The sequence below is a fragment of the Schistocerca gregaria genome, chromosome 6 (assembly GCF_023897955.1).
Source record: "Schistocerca gregaria isolate iqSchGreg1 chromosome 6, iqSchGreg1.2, whole genome shotgun sequence".
Taxonomy (NCBI): domain Eukaryota; kingdom Metazoa; phylum Arthropoda; class Insecta; order Orthoptera; family Acrididae; genus Schistocerca; species Schistocerca gregaria.
The window spans coordinates 119,048,305-119,073,321 of NC_064925.1; the positions used below are offsets into that span (position 1 = coordinate 119,048,305).

General features: G+C 42.5%; 1 protein-coding gene across 4 annotated transcripts in view; it reads left to right on the forward strand.

The window, feature by feature from the left end:
• LOC126278963 (homeotic protein female sterile) overlaps positions 1-25,017 on the forward strand; it is a 764,432-nt gene that overhangs the window by 203,438 nt on the left and 535,977 nt on the right. The window contains exon 1 of one of the 4 annotated variants that reach the window (XM_049979252.1): positions 23,460-23,491. The exons of the other annotated variants lie outside the window; for them this stretch is intronic. Within the exon in view, the coding sequence (XP_049835209.1) occupies positions 23,479-23,491 (13 nt within the window). The 5' untranslated portion in view covers positions 23,460-23,478. Of the gene's footprint in view, positions 1-23,459; positions 23,492-25,017 lie in introns of those variants that run through there. 4 annotated transcript variants of the gene reach the window in all.

Here is a 25,017-nt window from a genome sequence, read left to right on the forward strand (position 1 = left end):
ATACTTTCAGAAACGACTTCCTGACACTTAAATCTATACTCGATGTTAACAAATTCCTCTTCTTCAGAAACGCTTTCCTTGCCATTGCCAGTCTACATTTTATATCCTCTCTACTTGGACCATCATCAGTTATTTTGCTCCCCAGATAGCAAAACTCCTTTACTACTTTGTCTCATTTCCTAATCTAATTCCCTCAGCATCAGCCGACTTAATTCGACTACATTCCATTATTCCTGTTTTGCTTTTGTTGATGTTCATCTTATATCCTCCTTTCAAGACACTATCCGTTCCATTCAACTGCTCTTCCAAGTCCTTTGCTGTCTCTGACAGAATTACAATGTCATCGGCGAACCTCAAAGTTTTTATTTCTTCTCCATGGATTTTAATACCTACTCCGAATTTTTCTTTTGTTTCCTTTACTACTTGCTCAATATACAGATTGAATAACATCGGGGAGAGGCTGCAACCCTGTCTTACTCCCTTCCCAACCACTGCTTCCCTTTCCTGCCCCTCGACTCTTATGACTGCCATCTGGTTTCTGTACAAATTGTAAATAGCCTTTCGCTCCCTGTATTTTACCCCTGCCACGTTTAGAATTTGAAAGAGAGTATTCCAGCCAACATTGTCAAAAGCTTTCTCTAAGTCTACAAATGCTAGAAACGTAGGTTTGCCTTTCCTTAATCTAGCTTCTAAGATAAGCCGTAGGGTCAGTATGGCCTCACGTGTTCCACTATTTCTACGGAATCCAAACTGATCTTCTCCGAGGTCGGCTTCTACTAGTTTTTCCATCTACCAAGCACAAATGAACGGTGAACGAGTAAAAATGAACGGTTCCGAGAAAAGAACGATCAGCAGTGAATTAGTTCCCAAGGATGAACGAGTTTGCCCGTCTACCAGGATCACAAGGCAGTGTGACATGCCATTTAGCAATGAACTGTAGAAATTCGTCATAAGAGGTGCACACCACTGCCGGGTTAACCGCGCGCCGGCCGCCGTGACTGTCCTCGCTGCCGCCGCCTAGCGTGGGCGAGCGGTGTCAGCCGGGGCTATTGATCACGGGCGCGCTTGCCCAGGAAGCGGCCGCTGGAAGCGCGCGGGACAGCCCGGCCGAGCCGAGGGGCGAAGAAAGGCGAGGGGCCGCCGAGCGTGTCTCGTACAACCGCGGCTTACGCAAACGGCAGTAATAACGGCTTCCCTCGCCCCCCCCCCTTTCCCTTCCCCTCGCACACCCCTCACCGCTCTCACAGCCGTGGCGGAACAAAGCGGCGGAAACGTGCGGGCAGCCTGCCTCCGCTCACGCTCGCGCTCGCGTTCCGTTCCGTTCTACGAGGCGCTCTGGCCCGCCGCGTGACGAGGCATGGACCACTGGACGAGCGGCCGACCGACCGTGACCGACCGCTGCCTCTGGTGACGCACGGAATACTTTGATGCTGCCCGTAACAGCGTTCGAGGGCTCCCAAGGACACCGCACTAGAGCCGTGCTTACAGGCGTCGTGAAACCTGACGTAAAGCCGTCGGCACATAGACTGCGCTTTTGGACGTCAGCGTTGACCGTGCCGGTTTCAACGTGTTGATGAACGCTCAGAAACGATGCGACTTATGCACGCGATTCGTCGGCCCCGACCTTCGACCATAGATATAATAGACCAACAAGTATTTAAGAAGAAATTAAAAGAATTTCTGAATGACAACTCCTTCTACTCCATAGAGGAATTTTTAGATATAAATTAAGAACAAAAAGGAAAAAAAAAACAAATAAAATTATAAAATAAAATTAAAAAAACAATAAATAAAGTTGTTATATTAACTTAATTATGTTGTTAAATTAACTTAATTATGTCATGTATTGGAAAATTTACTCGTTCCACATCATTACGAAATATCGCATTCATGATTCATGGAACTAGTATTAATCTAATCTAATCTGGCCTTGCTGTGCAGAAGCTATAGGGCTGGTGTGGCTCCAACATAAACCACTTGACTGTTGGCAAAACGTGGCGGGATTTCAAATCAGCGATCTGCCATCCTATGTTTGTATCGTATTTTAGCCACATTTCTCAGTTGACTGCCAAACGCTTCCAAAAAAATTACTTTTTTATTTGCGAAAAACTATGTCAGAACTACATTTGACCTGGATCTGTTCACAGCACCATTTATAAAATCTAACAAATACATCGAACGCCCCTCTGGTGGATTGCAGGGCGAAATTCCTATAAACCATCAATTAAAGTAAAATGTCGTTAAAATTCTTTTAAACAGTAAGAGTGGGCTAGTGTCAAAACTTTAAACATTGGATTCGCCGCGTTTTGAGCTCTAGTCAGTTATAAAAGAAAATGGGGTATGGGAATTATGTCAACTATAGGTGCCAAAATTGTCGAATTTAGGAGCAGGTCCATTTTAGAGTATCAACTTTAGGTGCACTTCGAAGTTTCAGTTCCTACTAAAAATAGTTTAAACTATCAGTTTTAGAAAAATGATATTTTGGATGAAAGGTGAAACTTTGAAGTTCCAGAAAATAATTTTGGAGCCTACATTTATTTAATAGTATTAGAAGGTAGAAAAAAATTCTCTTCATGTGTCGACCATAGGTGCTCTTACCTTATTATAATTTCACTTGTATATACAAAAAGGCGCGAATGTGCAGATGGCTTTAAGTTTTTCCGTTTCACGGCCTGTATCCAAAGCTGCCTTCGGTTTTCATCCTTAGGAAACCTTTGAGTAGGAACGAGGAACAGTTATACTTATTTCTGTAACCGAATTACCACAGATACTTTCCAAAATGTAATATGAGTCAGACTTTACAGGCATCACTTTCAACACTTTAATTTACGTGATACTCTATTTCAAGTGTAAAAAACATATAAAAGTCACGTTAGCAGATTTCAATAAACGCATCTGCACTATCATAGAAACTCACGTGAAATGTAATGTCATTTCCCCCGACAAAACGCTGAGTACAGCCATAAGCGCAACACGTAACACCCATGTTTTGCCAACATTCACGTGACTTTAGCCCAGAGATGTTGGAGCCACGAAAATGACGTCAGGGCCAGTCTATTATATTTATGGTCGAATGCCCCGACTTGGTATACACAACCGCGATGTGCGGCAGTTGTTGGCTGTATGTGGCTCGCGAATCATATTATTTACGAAATGGACGGACGAGGAATCTCTATATTATCTCTGTTGAAATGTACATTTCCTCCCCTGTCCACATGGACGCGAACTAGGAACATCTGACACGTTTCTTATCACAGCTGTGACGCTTTTGGCTGCACAGATCCGACCACCGTTGTGTAATGACTGTTCCTGGCGTCTTACCATCTCCTGAGAGCCTTAATCGTAGCCTCGTTACTAACTGAAATTTTATTATTTTGTACCGAGAACAACGTGATGTTGATAGATCCTCAATGTGGTGTTGCCTTCAAACAGCATACACTCCTAATAGGCCTGCGGTACGGAAGTTATAACAATTATTTAGCCACTAAATATAATGTTTCTCATCATTTTATTACAAAGAATAATAAAAATTAACCACGGGTTTTTTAGATATTCTCAATTTGCTGATGCTCAGAAACGGTCTATATACATACGGCCTTCAACTGAAAGCCAGTATGGCGCCTACCGACTCTTACTGAAGGGAGATGGCGTGCATGTGACGTAGGTGCCATCTCATTGGTCAACGTTAGAACGTACGTTCATAGTATTTGACACGCTAGATATCGCCGAGAACGTTCAGAGAGACTCCCCAAAGTGCTGTTCCACGCCATGACATCAAAAAAGTCGGCGCGCTCAAGTCTCCACGTTCGAATGCACGCTCCATGTGCTGATGGCTTAAGCGGATAAGCAGTGCTGGAATTCATTTAATTTATGAGGAAATGAATGAGCTGTTACATTTTAAATTTCATGTTTAGAAAAAAATCAAATTTTATAGTTAATTATATCAATTTTTACGACAGTTTTTAATAGATTTGGAAAATTCTAAAGTTTCATACACCTGTAAGTATGGTTTGTATGTTGTGAAAAATTCATCGAAAAACCTCTCTTGCTTATGAAGAAAGGTGTACGTATGGCCACAAATGCAGCCAATAGTAAGTGAAAAAGTGATGAAATTTCATGTTGTTGTTGTTGTTGTTGTTGTCTTCAGTCCTGAGACTTGTTTGTTGCAGCTCTCCATGCTACTCTATCCTGTGCAAGCTTCTTCATCTCCCAGTACCTACTGCAACCTACATCCTTCTGAATCTGCTTAGTGTATTCATCTCTTGGTCTCCCTCTACGATTTTTACCCTCCACGCTGCCCTCCAATACTAAATTGGTGATCCCTTGATGCCTCAGAACATGTCCTACCAACCGATCCCTTCTTCTGGTCAAGTTGTGCCACAAACTCCTCTTCTCCCCAATTCTGTTCAATACCTGCACATTAGTCATGTGATCTACCCATCTAATCTTCAGCATTCTTCTGTAGCACCACATTTCGAAAGTTCTATTCTCTTCTTGTCCAAACTATTTATCGTCCATGTTTCACATCCATACATGGCTACACTCCATACAAACACTTTCAGAAATGACTTCCTGACACTCAAATCTATACTCGATGTTAACAAATTTCTCTTCTTCAGAAACACTTCCTTGCCATTGCCAGTCTAGATTTTATATCCTCTCTACTTCGACCATCATCAGTTATTTTGCTCCCCAAATACCAAAACTCCTTTACTACTTTAAGTGTCTCATTTCCTAATCTAATTCCCTCAGCATCACCAGACTTTATTCGACTACATTCCATTATTCTCGTTTTGCTTTTGTTGATGTTCATCTTATGTCCTCCTTTCAAGACATTCTCCATTCCGTTCAATTGCTCTTCCAAGTCCTTTGCTGTCTGACAGAATTACAATGTCATCGGCGAACCTCAAAGTTTTTATTTCTTCTCCATGAATTTTAATACCTACTCCGAATTTTTCTTTTGTTTCCTTTACTGCTTGCTCAATATACAGATTGAATAACATCGGGGAGAGGCTACAACCCTGTCTTACTCCCTTCCCAACCGCTGCTTCCCTTTCATGTTCCTCGACTCTTATAACTGCCATCTGGTTTCTGTACAAATTGTAAATAGCCTTTCGCTCCCTGTATTTTACCTCAGCCACGTTTAGAATTTGAAAGAGAGTATTCCAGTCAACATTGTCAAAAGCTTTATCTAAGTCTACAAATGCTAGAAACGTAGGTTTGCCTTTCCTTAATCTTTCTTCTAAGATAAGCCGTAGGGTCAGTATTACCTCACGTGTTCCAGTATTTCTAAGGTATCTGATCTTCCCCGAGGTCGGCTTCTACTAGTTTTTCCATTCGTCTGTAAAGAATTCGAGTTAGTATTTTGCAGCTGTGGTTTATTAAACTGATTGTTATGTAATTTTCACATCTGTCAATACCTGCTTTCTTTGGTATTGGAATTATTATATTCTTCTTGAAGTCTGAGGGTATTTCGCCTGTTTCATACATCTTGCTCACCAGATGGTAGAGTTTTGTCATGACTGGCTCTCCCAAGGCCGTCAGTAGTTTGAATGGAATGTTGTCTACTCCTGGGGCCTTGTTTCGACTCAGTTCTTTCAGTGCTCTGTCAAACTCTTCACGCAGTATTGTATCTCCCATTTCATCTTCATCTACATCCTCTTCCATTTCCATAATATTGTCCTGAAGTACATCGCCCTTGTATAGACCCTCTATATACTCCTTCCACCTTTCTGCTTTCCTTTCTTTGCTTAGTACTGGATTTCCATCTGAGCTCTTGATATTCATACAAGTGGTTCTCTTTTTTCCAAAGGTCTCTTTAATTTTCCTGTAGGCAGTATCTATCTTACCCCTAGTGAGATAAGCCTCTACATCCTTACATTTGTCCTCTAGCCATCCCTGCTTAGCCATTTTGCACTTCCTGTCGATCTCATTTTTGAGACGTTTGTATTCCTTTTTGCCTGCTTCATTTACTGCATTTTTATATTTTCTCCTTTCATCAATTAAATTCAATATTTCTTCTGTTACCCAAGGATTTCTACTAGCCCTCGTCTTTTTACTTACTTGATCCTCTGCTGCCTTCACTACTTCATCCCTCAAAGCTACCCATTCTTCTTCTACTGTATTTCTTTCCCCCATTTCTGTCAATTGTTCCCTTACGCTCTCTCTGAAACTCTGTACAACCTCTGGTTCTTTCAGTTTATCCAGGTCATATTTCCTTAAGTTCCCTCCTTTTTGCAGTTTCTTCAGTTTTAATCTACAGGTCATAATCAATAGACTGTGGTCAGAGTCCACATCTGCCCCTGGAAATGTCTTACAATTTAAAACCTGGTTCCTAAATCTCTGTCTTACCATTATATAATCTATCTGATACCTTTTAGCATCTCCAGGGTTCTTCCATGTATACAACCTCTTTTCATGTTCTGAAACCAAGTGTTAGCTATGATTAAGTTGTGCTCTGTGCAAAATTTTACCAGGCGGCTTCCTCTTTCATCTCTTAGCCCCAATCCATATTCACCTACTACGTTTCCTTCTCTCCCTCTTCCTACACTCGAATTCCAGTCACCCATGACTATTAAACTTTCGTCTCCCTTCACTATCTGAATAATTTCATCATAGATTTCTTCAATTTCTTCGTCATCTGCAGAGCTAGTTGGCATATAAACTTGTACTACTGTAGTAGGTGTGGACTTCGTATCTATCTTGGCCACAATAATGCGTGCACTATGCTGTTTGTAGTAGCTTACCCGCATTCCTATTTTCCTATTCATTATTAAACCTACTCCTGCATTACCCCTATTTGATTTTGTGTTTATAACCCTGTAGTCACCTGACCAGAAGTCGTGTTCCTCCTGCCACTGAACTTCACAATTCCCACTATATCTAACTTTAACCTATCCATTTCCCTTTTTAAATTTTCTAGCCTACCTGCCCGATGAAGGGATCTGACATTCCACGCTCCGATCCGTAGAACGCCAGTTTTCTTTCTCCTGATAACGGCATCCTCTTGAGTAGTCCCCGCCCGGAGATCCGAATGGGGGACTATTTTACCTCCGGAATATTTTACCCAAGAGGACGCCATCATCATTTAATCATACAGTAAATCAGCATGCCCTTGGGAAAAATTACGGCCGTAGTTTCCCCTTGCTTTCAGCCGTTCGCAGTACCAGGACGCCGTTTTGGTTATTGTTACAGGGCCAGATCAGTCAATCATCCAGACTGTTGCCCTTGCAACTACTGAAAAGGCTGCTGCCCCTCTTCAGGAACCACACGTTTCCCTGGCCTCTCAACAGATACTCCTCCGTTGTGGTTGTACCTGCGGTACGGCTATCTGTATCGCTGAGGCACGCAAGCCTCCCCACCAACGAGAAGGTCCATGGATCATGGGGGGGGGGGGATGAAATTTCATATGTAAAAAAAATTATTTTGCAATGTTTTTGAGCTTCCACTGCTATGAGTGTGAATCCTGAATTCTTCCTGGTGATGCTGACAAAGTTTTATGAATTTATTTGTAAAAGTTCAGGCAGTCGATATCAAAATGTCCTGTGGTGCCTGTCCTGCTCCAAGTCGGCCCGTCTAACGTCCTATCCCTTATAAGCCATTTTACATGAGAGACTTTCTGGTCAAAATCGACAACTCCAAATGTGTGCGTCTTTCGTACCTGCGTGTAAATAATCAACCAACCACGTCACTTGTGTGTCTGTGACGTCACTCATCTATAGACTGTGCCGAGTATGGATTTACAAATTTCCGAGTATGCTGCACGCTGTGCATACGCAGAGACAAGGAACTTTGGCGCCATCTGCTAACATCGGAAGTTGTGACCGCTTCCATTTTGCTTTCGTACTAATTTTGTGCTTTCGTGTCTTCTTAAACTTTATTGTGTTGTTTATTTTGTTTTCGTAGGAACTGAAAAGTTACACAAAACTCCGTCCGAACAGGCCTTGAATGGCCCAACGATACCGACCGGCCGCCGTGTCATCCTTAGCCCACAGGCGTCACTGGATGCGGATATGGATGGGCATGTGGTCAGAACAGCGCTCTCCCGGCCCTATGTCACTTTAAGAGACCGGAGCCGCTACTTCTCAATCAAGTAGCTCCTCAGTTTTCCCCACAAGGGTTCAGTGCACCCCGCTTGCCAATAGCGCTCTGCAGATCGGATGGTCACCCATACAAGTGCTAGCCCAGCCCGAGAGTGCTTAAATTCGGTGATCTGACGGGAACCGGTGTTACCACTGCGGCAAGTCCATTGTTCGTAACGTTACACAAGGTGTTGGTATTCTTTTTCCTGCTAGTGTTCTAGTCTCTAAGAGAGACGAACTAACTGAAAGCAAAAAGTATTTACATTCTGCACAGAAAAAAAACTTTACACTATACATAAATAAGAAGTTAAATATGTAAACGTGTGTAATGAAAAGTATTTCAACAGTGAAAAAGTCAAAATTATTGGACGAGAAGAATAATTCTCGTTGTTATTTGGCAGTTAGCAAGAAAACAGGACACAAAGGATAAAGCAAAGGGGCGCTGTTTACTGAATTGTACTTCGGCCATTAATAAACTCTATTGTCATTGCTTCTTCCTACATTTTGCTCCCTCATAACCTCTATTTTACCATTCACCAAACTGCACAGCAGACAGCACTCATAACACCAGCGATTTTGCACTGGCATATAAACGAAAATGACCATTCAAACCAGATGAGACTCAGAATGGAAATAAAACGCTAGGGGCGCTGCAGTAGACTCACTTGTCTCTAGTAGTCAATCGAGACTAGAAAGTCAACCGTGTAAAATGGGCTTTCGTCTGTCGCAGGTCGTCGCCTACCCTGCTTTACAAAGAGGGCAAGTCTCCGCGCACACATTGTCTGATAAAGCTTGGACGCCCAACACCTTGTCACCTTCTCGTGGTTTCACCGTCCATACATATTCACGACTGTAGCACGCAGACAGCCAACCAGCGTCGTTGCTCACGAGTTACCGTTCACAGGCGCTCTGCCATAATTATCGACGCTTTGTCGAAGTCGCTCATGTCAGTGGATTATCACATTTGCGAACCGTATCCCCATTAAATGAGTACGCTTATTCCGTCGAGTGTGTTTCAAGTTCCACCGCCTCCCGGCGGGATTCACTTCAAAATTGCGTGGGAGAGATGGGTTATTCTCCCTTTATTTCACTATGAAGAAAAGTTTTAAGAGTTACAGGAGTCCATAAGTCTATCTCCGACAACTTTATCCTAAAATTATCTTGCGAACCTTTTATCGGCGCCAGGGACTTGTATTCATTGTGTCTACGTGTTTCAGCTGTCTGACAGTCCCACGGACCTGATCAACCTATGTATATTTGTTGATTGCTTTTTGCTGTTTGTAACATATACAACCACTCGCTCTACGAAAAATACGCACACAAAGACTGGAAACTTGCACAGTAACACCAATATTCAAGAAAGGTTGTAGCATTATCGACTAAATTACAGGCCCGTATCATTAACATCGATATGCAGCAGGATTTTGGAGCACATATATTGTGTTCGAACGTTACGAATTACGTCGAAGAGAACGGTCAACATGGGTTTAGAAAACACCGTTTTTGTGAAACACAACTAGCACTCTACTCACACGAAGTGCTTAGTACTATTGATAAGGGATTTCAAATTGATTCCGTAAGGCTTTTGACACTGTACCACACAAGCGGCTTATAGTGAAATCGCGTGCTTATGGAATATCACTTCATTTATGTGACTGAATTCGTGATTTGTAGTCAGAGAGATCACACAGTTCGTAGTAACTGACAGAAAGTCATCGAGTAAAACAAAAGTGATTTCTGGCGCACCCTGAGGCAGTGTTGCAGGCCCTCTGCTGTCTTTATCTGTATAAACGATTAAGGAGACAGTCTGAGCAGCCGTCTTAGGTTGTTTGCAGATGATGCTGTCGTTTATCATCTACTTAAATCATCAGAAAATCAAAACAAATTGCAAAACGATTTAGGAAAGATATCTGTATGGTGCGAAAATAGGCAGTTGCCCTAAATAATGAGAAGTGTGAGGTCATCCACATCAATGCAAGAAGGAATCCATTGAACTTCGGTTACACGATAGATCAGTCAAATCTATAGGCCGTAAATTCAACTAAATACTTAGGAATAACAATTACGAACAACTTAAATTGGGGAAGAAAGAGACTGCCTACACTACGCTTATCCCTTCTCTTTTATAGTTCTGCTGCGCGGTATGGGATCCTTATCAGATAGGGTTGACGGAATATATCGGGAAAGTTCAAAGAAGAGCAGCACTTGTTGTATTATTGCGAAGTAGGGGAGAGAGTATCACTGACATGATACAGGATTTGCGGTGTACATCATGAAAACAAAAAAAAAAATCTTATACTTTTTTTTTATTTCGGCGGAATCTTCTCACGAAATTTCAATCACCAACTTTGGGCCTTGTGTGAACTGATGCAACCTCAATCGGAAAATGCCATACTGTGAGGCAGTACGGTATGTCGGGAACTTGTTAGGCGGTGCCATTGCCCTCGAGCATCGGGTGAAGTGTAGTGTAGTGTAGTGCAGTGCAGTGCGGGCGAAAGCTGCAGTTTCGCGAAATTAAGGAAGAGTGGAGCGGAGGAGGGCCAGTGGTGGCGATGGCGATGGTGGTGATGGTGCCTCTGGTGGTGGTGGTGGTGGCAGTTGCGTCACGCGTATTGATCGAGCCGGCCCCGCCTGGTGTACTTGCGCACGTGACGCGAGCGGACCAGCCCGGCTGCACGCCGCGCCGCGCTGAATAAAACATGGTGCCGGAGCCAGCAGCCGGCGGCCGGGCACAGCTGACCCGGCACCGGGGGTCGCGCGTCCCTCCGCCCCCGCATCGCGGCTACCCTAGAGAGGCGGAGCAGCCGCCGCCTCCACCGCCGCCGCCCAGTGAGAGTGCAGCGCGAGTCGTCTCACCGTGCACGCGAGTGCAGCGCGCCAAGTGTCAGGGCAGAGAACTGCACGGTACTGTCAGACCAGTGAGCCCAACCGGTGGGTGATTGCGTCCCATTGTGTAAAATGAAAGCTTACGAGCGCTGGAAACAAAAATGGGTTGGGTCAAACAAAAGTGGCCCGGAAAGCAGATTTCCAAGGTAAGAACAAACACAGCAAGGGAAAGGAAATACAGTTATTAACCTGATCGTAGTAGATGTTGAAACTGATCACCATTCATCCATTGGCACTTTTGGGCCCTGATCAGCCAAGTTGCTGAAGGTGGATAGAAGCTGCACAGGTGGAATTTTCGGAAAACAAGAGTTCCAAGGTACGAAAAAACACAGCAGGGGAAAGGAAATACAGTTATTAACCTGATCGTAGTACATGTTGAAAGTGACCACCATTCATCCCTTGGAACTTTTGGGACCTGGCCAGCAAGTTGCTGAAGGTGGATTGAGGCTGCACAGCTGGAACTGGCCGGAAAACAGAGTTCCAAGGTACGAAGAAACATAGCAGAGGAAATTAATTACAGTTATTAACCTGATTGTAGTAGTTGTTGAAAGTGACCGCCATTCATCCGTTGGCACTTTTGGGCCATAGTCAGCAAGTTGCTGAAGGTGGATTGAAGCTGCACAGCTGGAATTGCAGCAGTCTCGTCCGAAATGTTCTGCTGCAGTTCTTGAAGACTGTGAGGGTTGTTGCAATACACCTGAGACTTAAGGGCTTCTCACACAAAATAATCGCACACTGACAGATCAGGTGACCCATTTGGCCATCGAGGACCGGAATCGGACTCTCTGCTCACAGCTCCGTCAGCTGTGAAGACTGTGTAAATGTGCTCCAAGAAACCGGTGTGAATCACTTGGCGCTTGTAGACGTGGTGTGCGCGTCACGGGATGTGGTTATATTCATACATTCCCGTTCAAATGTATCCACTCGTCCGGGCCACTTTTGTTTGCCCCACACTATGCTTCAGGCATGACTGGACTGTAAAATATTTTCAAAAAATAGTCTCTATGTATTTCGTTAGACTCGTAATATAGATCAGCAGCAGCAATTTGATACCCACTGCTGAATAAGGAATCCTCTAAACTTTTCCATGTTGTTCCTGAATATTTTCTCTTATGATGTACCTCAATAGCCTGCCATTCTAGCGACAGAAATACCGAAAATGGTTCAAATGGCTCTGAGCACTATGGGACTTAACATCTGTGGTCATCAGTCCCCTAGAACTTAGAACTACTTAAACCTAACCAACCTAAGGACATCACACACATCCATGCCCGAGGCAGGATTCGAACCTGCGACCGTAGCAGTCGCGCGGTTCCGGACTGAAGCGCCTAGAACAGAAATACCGAGTCGCAGAGAAGGAGTGGTATCAGTACTCCCCCCCCCCCCCCCCCACCACACACACACCTCCAGTTCTTTAAAGAATCTAACTTCCACGTACAAGAAAGCTTCAGAGTCTGATTGTTGTACAAATGAGTTAATATGTTAGACATTGATGTAAAGCATGTAAAAAATTATGATTTAAGACACAGAACCCCAATTACGTAGGTTCTACAGGGTGGCCCAAAACATTGTACACACTCTTTTTATGACTGTTAAACTTGTATATATTAATACAATGAAAAAATTTAAAAATTCAAAATCATGTGAACAAATGAAAAAAACCAGCCGTTTCCCGAAAGCGCTCACATTGACTGCCATTGCCGTACATACATAGCTAACAACACTGACCAATGCAGTCCAAAACGTTCAGAATCGCAAGAGGTTGTCATTCCATTTAGGTTACGTGGGACTTGTCTTACGTGTCTATTGTGGATGTTGGCCTTATCATTATGTGAAGTGTTTCTAACTTTTTAACTTGTGGTAATATGTGTTCTTGCATGGTATTCGGAAGAAAGGATAGATTTAAACCACCATATGCTGGTGATTTTATACCCCCACAAGACCATCAAAGATGATGCAGTGTTCAGTTATTCGGTATCTTACATGTAAATAGTTAATGTCAATCACTGGTACGAATACCCTTATATTCAGCTTTTCTCAAAGAACTAAAGGACCCGTAGATAGCCTAAGTGCCTTTGTAAGCGAATAAACTATTGCCCTTGCCTTTGCCATCCCAGAAAAAAGAATCGACAAAGGCGATCACTCTTTGGGCACAACTCGCCACTAAAAAAAAGAAGAAAGTGATTTATTTTACACTTTTCGGTACCATGTTACCATACATGACAACTTCATGTTGTTATGTGGGTACCACCCCACGTAAGTAATAGTACTTTCGTATTTTTCTTTATGGTCGAATTTGTAAATTTCGTGTATTTCATTTTTTGGGAACTGGTTGCGTCCAGACAAAATGTTAAAAATGCAGTAGTGATATGTACAAACAATAAAAGTTTTTCCTACAGGCTAAGTGAAATGACAACTTCCAGTAACTGTACCAAGACTACGGACCTAGTCCTTATCGAAACGTTCCTGATTTATTTTAGCAAATTTGTTTTTCGATGGCTGCATTCGACTCATTGTTTGTAGCTGGTTTTATGCTATAAACATTGTGCTTCACGTGCCCCCATGAAAAAAAATCCGCAGGGGTCAAATCGGGTGAGCGTGGAGCGCTTAAAAAAGAAACGTCCAATCAAACCGAACACTGATAAACCGTGTGTCACTGTAATTCCTGGCAGGTAAACATATTGTAGCACTGTCACTTGACGATTCTCAACTGCCCAGTAGGTACAATTGTGACGATTAATTGAACCATTAAACTTAAAAGTGACCTTATCAATTCAAACAACCTTCTATGGGAATTGCTTATCTTCTGAGTATCTCTTCAACTTTTCTGGCATCATGATCACATTCAGAGCATGGAATAATCTAGGAATAAAACTTTTCCATTGGACACGCTTCAAAATGCGGTCGACGTTCGTTTTTGTAACTCATGTCTCAAGGGCCGCTTGCCGCACAAACTTTCTAGGAGATCGCTGAAATCTTTCGATGGCTTCTCTTGCTCTTGTGATCTTGGTCTTACTCAAACGTATCTCGCAGACGAGTAACTGTGAGTTGCATTGGCGCACCACGTAGAAACTTCATGTTGAACTGTCTTTGCACTTCACTTGCAGTCCGTCTTCTAGTTGCACTTCAGAATGAACTCTCTTTGCTCAAGATCCAGCCTGCCTTCCGTAATTTTTCAAGGTGTCACACCTGAAAAAGCAAAAATGTATTATAGTTATCACCTGCAAAAGAGTATATACATTTTTTGGGGACCGGGTAGTTTTCGATTACGAAAAGGTAAAAATATTGCATCTCTTAAATTATATGCCGCACAGTGACATCATTTTGGTGGTACATTCAGTGGCAAATTTGGATATTGTCTGCAAAAAAAGTTGCGAATACAGTTACTAGAAAATTGAAACATCGTGCATGATGCATATGTTTTAGTGCATGAACAGGGATGGGTGATAAACTTATTTCCTTTAGTTGTTTTGCGTGCGATGTATGCGAGTAAAAGTTTCGAAATATTTTTAAGTCAAGTGCATAGTGTGTTGGAAGTCGCTAACTGCTCTCATTCTGTTACAGGATGAATAATAATAATATAGTGTGGGCAATTCGCAACGTGAGACACAGTGCATCAAGATTTATTCACAGTTCCTGATTTTAGTACTTGAGTAATATACCTTTAACATGAGCCTATACCCCATAATGAGTAGATTATAACAACATTACAAATTTTTATATTTAGTCAACAATTACGGAAGATACCGAAAATCAGTTTTTTTTTTTTTTTACCCCTGAGATCCGATCGGTAATAAAGATTTTCCTGACTAGGAAAACTGGACAAATGAAAGCATTGGTTCACTGCCAGTGAATGTAGGATATTTGCATATTGTGAAATTCCAATAAAAAGAGCACACTAAGACTCAGCGAAGGAAACACACTGAAAATATTTTGATGAAGCAGGGGGAATAGTTTGGGAATATCGATTTCGGAACTTGCAGATGAAGGCTTTGGCCTGTGCTTGCTCGCTCTTGCCGCTCGACTCACTCATGCGTCAACCGGAAAATTATTTTCATGATGTTTAGTCCAGGTTTTTGGTGGACAGCTGTTCCCCAGTACGTAGTACGTGTCTACTTTTCTTCGTGGTGCCATCTTCATACATCTCTCGTGGGGATAACGAGAATAACGATTTGTGAACCTGTATGGTACAGCCGGCTAGTGTGGCCGAGCGGTCCTAGGCGCTTCATTCTGGAACCGCGCGACCACTACGGTCGCAGGTTTGAATCCTGCCTCGGTCATGGATGTGTGTGATGTCCTTAGGTTAGTTAGGTTTAAGTAGTTCTAAGTTCTAGGGGACTAATGACCTCAGATGTTAAGTCCCATAGTGCTCAGAGCCATTTGAACCATTTTTTGTAGGGCACTTGTACATGGCGGCCTCGTTTGGTCCGTGCGCCACTGTTCGACGACTGTAACACTATTGGCAGTAGGAAATCGGGTCTGAGTACGGCATTGCGTTAGACTGGGCGCGTAATTAAGCAGTTCGGTGCGGACAGCATATTAGTTCCCGTGTATGAGGCCGTCGCTATCTGCTGTAGATAACGCCAGGCCGCGAACCGGATAAGAGCCGGTGACCACGCCAACCATCTGATGGGCACATAGCGACGGTGGAAATTTCCATGCCAGTATCACGGTGGCGTTAGGAGGCGGTTAATTGTGGTAGGTTCGGGCGGGAAGAGGGATGTATTTAACCAAATCTGCACGCTGTAGAAATAATCTGAATAACAATTCTGATCATAAGCTTGGGAGTGCTTTAAGTGGTGTGCTGTGACACCCCATCTCTGACGCTAGCCATGACAGTGATGGAGGCAACGAGATATACGGGCCCTATGGCATACGTCACAGCACGTAACACTTAAAGTTATCTTAATAAAAATAATATGATAGTTGTAATTCATTAAAAGTTTTACTTGCTGGCAGTGTAAGCTATTTTAAGCTGACATAACCTTTCAGCATGGGAATTCTTAACTTTGAGCATTAGAACTCGACTGCGAGAATGTGTTGCAAAATCTGACGGCGAGAAAGTAACTTGAAAGTGCCTATCTGGTTCCCTGTCTGTTTAAACAATATTAATTGCAATAATACGGTCTGAATCATTAAACTTTTGAACTGATGAATGGGCCCGGGATAAACTCATTGTTCCCTTTTTCTTATTATTTGATTTTGGCTTAACCTGTAGCGCAATGGAAGCACTGCGACACTGCTCTGGTCTTGAAAGCACATCGCATTTGGTGAGCTAAAACTAACTACTGAGATGCGCCCGGTGCATGGAGCTCTCTTTTACAAAAAGTCTAAAGCACTTGGTTCATAATAAGTCTGAAAAAGCAAAAATGATGACTCATATTTCGGCATGGACTTCGGATTCGGACAAAGACTTGGGATAAATTGTAACATCAAAATGTATGCCGTAGTGCTACTCATGACACGCCACTACCGACTACTGTGTCTCACCTCACGATCAACAGTGCGAATCACCTCCCATGCATGTTGTGGCGAAAGAAATAAAAAAAATTAAATTTATGGATTTGGACCTTTAACTTTAGAACTTTTGAAAGGCTAGGCAGTTTTTTTTTTTTTTTTCGGGCTGTTTTGACCGGCTTGAATGTGGACAAATTCAGTGCTGCGTGAAATTTGCCTGTAATATAATTTAAGGTTCCGATTAATTACATATTTGAATTTACTTCATTGTTGGTTTAATCAGAGTTCTCACCTTAGGCGTAGAATTAGTCCTTCTGCCACAATATTAATTCATTAGTCGCCATCGATGCTCTCCTCTTTGTTGACCATGAGTATCTTCCTAAGTCGGCATCGGATTCCTTCACGAAGACGGTGGAAACAAAGGCATACAGTGCTACGTCGCTTCAAACTTCGACACTTCTCACTATTTTTTATTCACAAGACAATAAGACTTGCTTTGCTTGTCGCACAAATCATAAATACTAACAAGATGGGGTATCGTCTCAGTTGTGCGACTTGATTCGTGATTTTCTGTCAGGAAGGTCGCAGTTCGTAGTAATAGACGGCAAATCATCGAGTAAAACTGAAGTGATATCAGGTGTTCCCCAGGGAAGCGTCCTGGGGCCTCTGCTGTTCCTGATCTGTATACATGACCTGGGTGACACTGAGCAGTTCTCTTAGGTTGTTCGCAGATGATGCTGTAATTTACCGTCTAGTAAGGTCATCCGAAGACCAGTATAAGTCAGTTGCAAAGCTATTTAGAAAAGATTGCTGTATGGTGCGGCAGGTGGCAGTTGACGCTAAATAACGAAAAGTGTGAGGTGATCCACATGAGTTCCAAAAGAAATCCGTTGGAATTCGATTACTCGATAAATAGTACAATTCTCAAGGTTGTCAATTCAACTAAGTACCTGGGTGTTAAAATTACGAACAACTTCACTTGGAAAGACCTCTGTTAGAACATTGCTGCGCGGTGTGGGATCCTTAGCAGGTGGGATTGACGGAGGACATCGAAAGGGTGCAAAAAAGGCAGCTCGTTTTGTATTATCACGTAATAGGGGAGAGAGAGTGGCAGATATGATACGCGAGTTGGGATGGAAGTCATTACAGCAAAGACGTTTTTCGTCGCGGCGAGAGCTATTTACGAACTTTCAGTCACCAACTTTCTCTTCCGAATGCGAAAATATTTTGTTGAGCCCAACCCACATAGATAGGAATGATTATCAAAATTACATAAGAGAAATCAGACCTCGAACAGAAAGGTTTAGGTGTTGGTTTTTCCCGCGCGCTGTTCGGGAGTGGAATGGTAGAGAGATAGTATGATTGTGGTTCGATGAACCCTCTGCCAAGCACTTAAATGTGAATTTAGATGGCTGTCTTTCCGAACAACTAAAAAGTACATCCATCCCCTACAAGGCAACAATCGAAAGTGTATCTTAACTCCTTCATGGAGTATGAAACAGAAGAGAATCATATGATCATTACGGAGATTACATTCTACATTCCTCTCAATTTATTCTTTGGCGCTGACTTTAAGGTATTGTATGTCTTTGCGTTGGAATGTGTCATTACAATGTGCAAAGGAGATATCGTCCAAACAAGACCTAGGGGACACAGTATCTCTGATGACACCGCACGCTTATAATTTCAAACAGCACAAAGGCGCGTACGCGCTCACGACATCCAAATGCTTTAGAAATGCACCCTATCAAAACTACATGTCCCATTAGTTACTATTTCGGACCTGTGTAATACTTTATAGCTGCGGATTTAAATGCACTCGAACTCTTGATAACCAAGTTGAGGACTTCAGTAGATACTTTCCATTGATATGCTAGTTTCCAGTGGGCCCCGAACGTATAGCCGAGCGTTCGCCATATGTGCCACGCAAGGCAACTAGTGTGACGTCACAAGTTCGTTATTGGGCCCATATTTTTCGTGGTCCCCCTGGTAGCGAAGTGTTGTCTATGTACCGGTCGATTTTATGGAGTCAGCGGAGTAAGACAGATCGATGTGGAAACTTGACGAAGCGGCAGAGAGTAGCTACCGGGTTTGGACATGCTTATGATCGTATTGTGAAAGTAGTTACCTGTGTTCTTCGTATTATCAACGCAGACTTTCCAATGTGTGTACAAAGAATAGTGTACTGCTTTCAGCCATGTTGCATTGTATAAGAATAGTGGTCGTAAAAAGCTCCCAACCGACCAGGACAGAAGACGAGTCTCAAGCCTTGTCGAAGACTCTAGGTTTCTAAATTGACAGGCATTGTCACAGTCAGTGAACACAGGTCCGTCTCGAGCAGTTCCCGATCGAACGTTGCGAATGGTCATCTGGAGTCGGGTGCCTTGCAAAAGGACATTACCCACGGCGACACATGGAGCCGCACGCGTTCGTTGTGTCAAACAACATAGACGTTGGACAGTAACAAACAGGATTCCCACAGTGTTATTCGCGTAGCCACGATTTTGCCTCGTTTCAAAACATGTAAAGCATCGGAGTGTAATGTGCCTCTTCGATGCTGGATTTTCAATTACTTATCCTCAGACCGGACGTTAGTTGTTATTTTAAAGTGAGTTTCATCGACTGGCATATACGCACATGAAACTATGAACTTTTACTTAGCTAATTATGTGTCTTCTTTGGACACGTGATAACGTCCCCAGGTTTTCTTCTAGTAGGGGCGAAATTAATTGATGAAAGGATTGTGAAAATCGGGTGATTCTCGAAATACTAAATGTAGGAAATTATCTGAATTTTTAAACTGTATTCTGCACCATCTCATAAATTGTAACGACACTAATTGAACAAGCAAAACTAAAAATACGTGTGATTTTTGCAGCCCCCATTTACAGCTCCTTTTCACCAAATCTCCACACAGTGAAAAAGAACGGAGATACTTTAAAAAGCAAGAGTTTGCGTCGTTTGTCAGAGAAAATCGTGGGTTCATATTTAACAGAATTCAGTATACAAAATTTTGTGTTAAAACTTCAGTATTATTTTAAATATGTAGAATATAAATATTTAGTCTCAAAATATTGATTTTTAAGGACAGAGTTTTGGATTTTCCTTAATATAAACGAAGGTCTTGATACCCGCTGGTATCGTAGGATTCACCACGTGACATAGCCTTGTTTACGTTACAGGGTGCACCGTCGGCCAGGTGAGGCGTTTAACCAGCAATATGTGGATGAAGTATTTTAGGCAAGAGGTGGTTCTGTGATGATTTGCTGGTGTTTTTCCTACCGTCACTTGGGCTAACCCGTTGAGATTTTCGTGAAATGAACCAATAAGCATATTTCAACATTCCCGGTGAGAAGTGTTGTCCTTTCTTCCCCATCTTCGTAAGAGTATACTGTGAAAACTCCTGCCAAGATGGCAACAGCCGTGTTGACAGGGTGGCACGCATAGTTTCTGCTGCGACAAACACTCGGGCACATGCCGCACCGTACAAGTCGGTTAAATCACCCGACCCTTCTCCCAAAGAAAATTACTTCATATCTCGTAATGTTTGGAACAGCGGGTGAAAAAAAAAAAAAAAAAAAAAAGAGAAAAGAAAAAGAACACCTCACAATGCTGTAGCTCTTCAGAATGTAATCGTCAATGATTAGTTTCTAGTTTCAGCTGGAGATGGAATGTATGAAGAAGCTCTCCGACATTCTACCTCGACGAAGTGATTATCAGAGCTTGATGCGGTGGTACTAGTGTGGTGTGTCCGTGGGATATGTCTTCATTAATCCGGTGTGCATATAACAGATGACGTGAGGGACTACACATCCCAGATAAATTTGTAGACAGGTACGCTACCCCGAATGAGCGGAAGTCTTGTTACTCGCTTACTAACGCCTCTTAATCGAAATAACGTTGCATGCTGTTTTGTTGACTGACCTTACGAACGATGACTCATTGTGATGTGGCACGTATCGAGACACGCACTCGAGGAATTTACACGTGCGTGCTTTCGTGCAAAAGCGAGCGGTGACAAAACTTGAAAAACATGCAGCAATGAGGAGTAACTACTTCGTGTGAAACTTCACCTGCCACGTATATTCATTCAAAGCACGCGAACTTTACACTGCGTCTTGCAAATCATGTATAACCCATAAAAGTGTGTAAATGAAAACTTATTCTCTTTCTATGCGGCCTATTGGTCACGATGATGTACTTATGACAAAACCAAAGTTACTGGAATCTTTAAACCAGTCGGCTAGGATTCGCGATTCTCTTCCACTATTCCGGCAACATTGCACGCTAGCACTAGAGCACATTTGCGAGATATAGGTTTTAACGCAAGGGATGAATTGCTAATTCAGTGCTCATGCTTACGGTTAAGCCAGCTTACCTGTGTGACAGTCTGCGAATTTATTGCCTCCTTGAGGTGTCACGCAACCTGGGCACGTTGGATGCCAGACTCACCTGCAAAGCACTTTGGTAGCTATTGGGCCGATCGCTCGCTAGTCCCGGAACACCTTTTGTTTTAGATCATCTATCTTCCGCACCCCCCCCCCCCCCCCCCACACCACCACCCCTCGCGTCAGACCTCATCAGTGTCACTTGGGGCGACTGTAACACCACAAAAAAGTCATACACAAGAAATATATTAGGTGATCATACGTAATCAATTATCACACAACAATTCCCGTGTTACAGGTATTCGCTGGCTGTGGAAACACACAACATTATAAGCAAAAATGTTCAGTAAACATGGGTCTACTAGGGAACAATCAGTCTTACGCATCCTTTTATAAATGGTCAAAAAATGGTTCAAATATCTCTAAGCACTAAGGGACTTAACATCTGAGGTCATCAGTCCCCAAGACTTAGAACTACTTAAACTTAACTAACCTAAGGTCTTCGAACCTGCGACCGTAGCAGCCGCGTGGATGCGGACTCAAGCGCCTAGAACCGCTCGACCACAGCGGCCGGCTATAAATGGTCAAACAAGGCTGGGTAATAATCAAATGGTCGATAGTGTTTTTCGTTATAAAGAGATACTTAAATTGTCTTTGCGTGGGTTACACCTGCCATCGCCGTTTACAGGATCCTGAAAACTATTTTTGCCTTAGGCCAGAAAGCGATGGAGAACATACTGACAATTTCCAGTGTGCAAGTCCACATTATTCTTTGTGCTCACTGAAAGAAAATGTTCCTACTTGCCGTTTATTCAGCAGGGTCTGGAACTATGACTGGAATTAAAAAATTTTTTGTTTTAACTGACTGACATATTCTGTAAAATTTCACATGTCCAAAATATGTCTTATAGTCTATCTAATATAGGTATCGGAAACAGCACTATTAACAGTTCAGAGGCGACCTCTACAGGAAGTTACAAGTAAAATGGTCTGTCGTCCTGACTTCGAATCAGCGAAAGTTAATTGGTCGCCTTAAAAGTGAAAAATAATCTCGCCACTTGTTACGTGGTTTTGTCAAAGCTACGGGTGGTACGCGAACAGTTAATTCTGTGAAATCTAAGCTATCCAGGACGATGTACAGTGCTCGCGAGTTCACATCCTACTTTTACCGAAAACGCATTGAAGTTTCTCCACCTCTGACTTCATCCGAGGGACAACGCAACAGACGTTTGGCTGACGTGAACACACTGATATCTCGGTGCGAAGTGTCTCATGTCACTACCCCCTCTGTCTGTGTTTATAAACGGGGGCAGCGGGCCGACAAACAGAACATCTGCTATAAATCGCTCTAGGCGCCGCCCTATTAGTTATTAGCTTGTCTTTTAACTATTTACAATCTTCTTAATATTTATATAAAAAGAGTTTGTAAGTACGCTGTTAGGATTTTATGATGCTAACGCCGCGTAGTGCTCTGTATGAAAATCGCTGACTGCGCTGAGTGCAGTCTGTGGCTGGTTGGACTCATTGTTGGAATATTCGCTAGTGTAGCGTTGGGCAGTTCGATGTGAGCCGCCAGCAGTGGTGGATGTGGGGAGAGTGTGAGCCGCCAGCAGTGGTGGATGTGGGGAGAGAGATGCCAGAGTTTCGAGAGGTGACAATGAGCGGACGATCTGGACATGTGTCCGTCAGAAAAATGAAATGTGTAAGACTGCATGTCATGAACTGAAATGTATATATTATGCCTTATGAACACTATTAAGGTAAATACGTTGTTTGTTCTCTATCAGAGTCTTTCATTTGCTAACTATGCCTATCAGCCATGAAAGGTACAGGTTACTGTTAGTCAGGGCCATTCCTTTGTAGGGATTATTGGAAGCCAGATAGCGTTGCGCTAAAAATATTGTGTGTCAGTTTAGTGATGATCAGAACAAGTAAAGAGTGAACTATCTGAGTACGTTCAGTTTTGCTCAGCTGTTTGAAAAATCAAATAACGTAAGAATTCTTCCAGCACTGTTATTCTGTACATGCAAAGGGGAAGTTTCAAGTTATCTTTGCTGTAGTTACTAAAAAAGATTTAGCTCGAGTCGATTTAAACCTTGCCGGATAGAATTTTTAGAAGGGAACCGACAGTAGAACGTGACTTTTGAATTGCATCTTTGAGATTCTTTGTAACGATAGTGACTCAAAGTACAGTCTTGAAACTTGATACAGCTGTATTATTGCATTAATATAGTCGAGCGCTGTAATTACAACTTTCTGTTTTAAATGCAAGTGATACTTAACCCATCATGAATAAAGACGGTTTCCTTCCAAATTTGATTTTTAGTAAATAATTTGACAACATAATTGTGGTCTCTTATTTGTATCACAGATTTAATGTTTTGACACAAAACTGAGGCTACACACGAATTTTCAAATTTCTGAATCTAATATTTAGCGAAATAAATGTTTGCGAAAAACGTCGATTTTCACCAAAATATTGCTCTGATCGTGTTGAGACTTGTAACTTTTGATTGTGACATAAATTTGCATATTCTATACAATTTTTGGTTTTGTAGTCTTGTTATTTAACACCACTTATTTTTTTCTTAAGGTTGTATGTTTGGAAAAGTCACTTTACTTTAATTCTTAATTTCCGCAGGGTGAAGGTCTGGAGAGTGTGGAGGATGAGGCAGCACAGTGAGTTCGTTTTTTGTGCAACAGTCACGCACCAACAGGGATGACTGTGTTGGTGCGTTATCGTGATGCGAGAGCCGTGAATTGCCCCGCCACATTTCAGGCCGTTTCCTTCGCACATTTTCTCGCAGGCCTCGCATCACGTCCCGATAGTACCATCGATTAACAGTTTGCCCCTGTGACACGAATTCGTTATGAAGTAATCCTTCAACGTCAAGGAAAACTATCAGCATGGATTTGACATATAACGTGACCTGACCAGCTTCTTTGGTCTTAGAGACAGTTTCCAGATCCACTGCGAATACTGAACCTTGGTCTCTACATCATAATCGTAGACCCAAGTCTCATCACCAGTTAGGATTCTTTTAAGGAACATCTTGTTCTCATTTGCGCGATCCAAACGCTCTTCACAGATTGCAAGGCGAAGATCTTTCTGGTCTTAACTCATGAGCCGTGGGACGAGCTTGGCGGCAACACGGCGCATTCCAAGACGCTGTGTCAGGATTTCATGGTATGATCCAACTGAAATGTTACATTCCTCTGCAATCTCTCGAACAGCCAGTCTTCGAGTGGCACGCACAGTTTCGTTGACATTCCTGACATGAGCGTCATCGGTAGATGTCGAAGGGCGTCCTGAACGAGGATCATCTTCCGTCTGGCCATTTTGAAACTGTGTGAACCATTCGCAACACCGAGTGCGGCTTAAGCACTCATCGCAGTAGGCTTCCTGCATCGTCTGGTGTGTCTCTGTAAAGGTTTTCTTGAGTTTCATGCAAAATTTAATGCAGACGGTATAACACTGCAACTTTTTTTTTTACGTAGCTTATACAATCAAATACCAACTTAGGCTTATTACGTACTATGCCCCTACGGAACAAAGCAGTCCTGTCACGGAAAAGCCGCGTATAACACTACCGTCTGCTACTACTATACCATAACCTCAAAGCTGAAGGCAGTTCGTATAATGAAATTATTCTTATTCAAGTAATTATAGTATGAAGAAGCAGAGCAGTGTTACCCTCTGAGAGGAATTTTGTTATATTGACCGCGTTGCACATAACGGAGGTGGCTTATCGGAAGTGAAAGTCAGAATTACGTAAATATTCAAACAGTAACAAATAATATTTTACCTAGCTACACTGTTTAAAGAATAAAGAAAACGGTCGCCAGCCTAATTAGGCAAGAGAATGATTAACATTCTTGTCTTAGAAAACAGATATGCGTAACTTTAACGGACAAACACAACCTATACTTTGCCACACGCGAGTGCAATGAACTCTGGCACCTGAATACAGGGTGTTCAGGTTATAGTTGGAGTTAACAGATCAGAAGAAACTACTGGCATAAATATAACAGATAACAATACACGCTATTACTTTCATGGATTATTCAAACTGAATGGTCTTTATAACATTACTATTAATATTCACTGTAGAATCATAAATTGGACATAAGTTCAGTATTACTTCTCAAACGTTTTCTTAGCTGACATGAGATTGTAAATGTAGTTCATTGCAAAATTATGAACT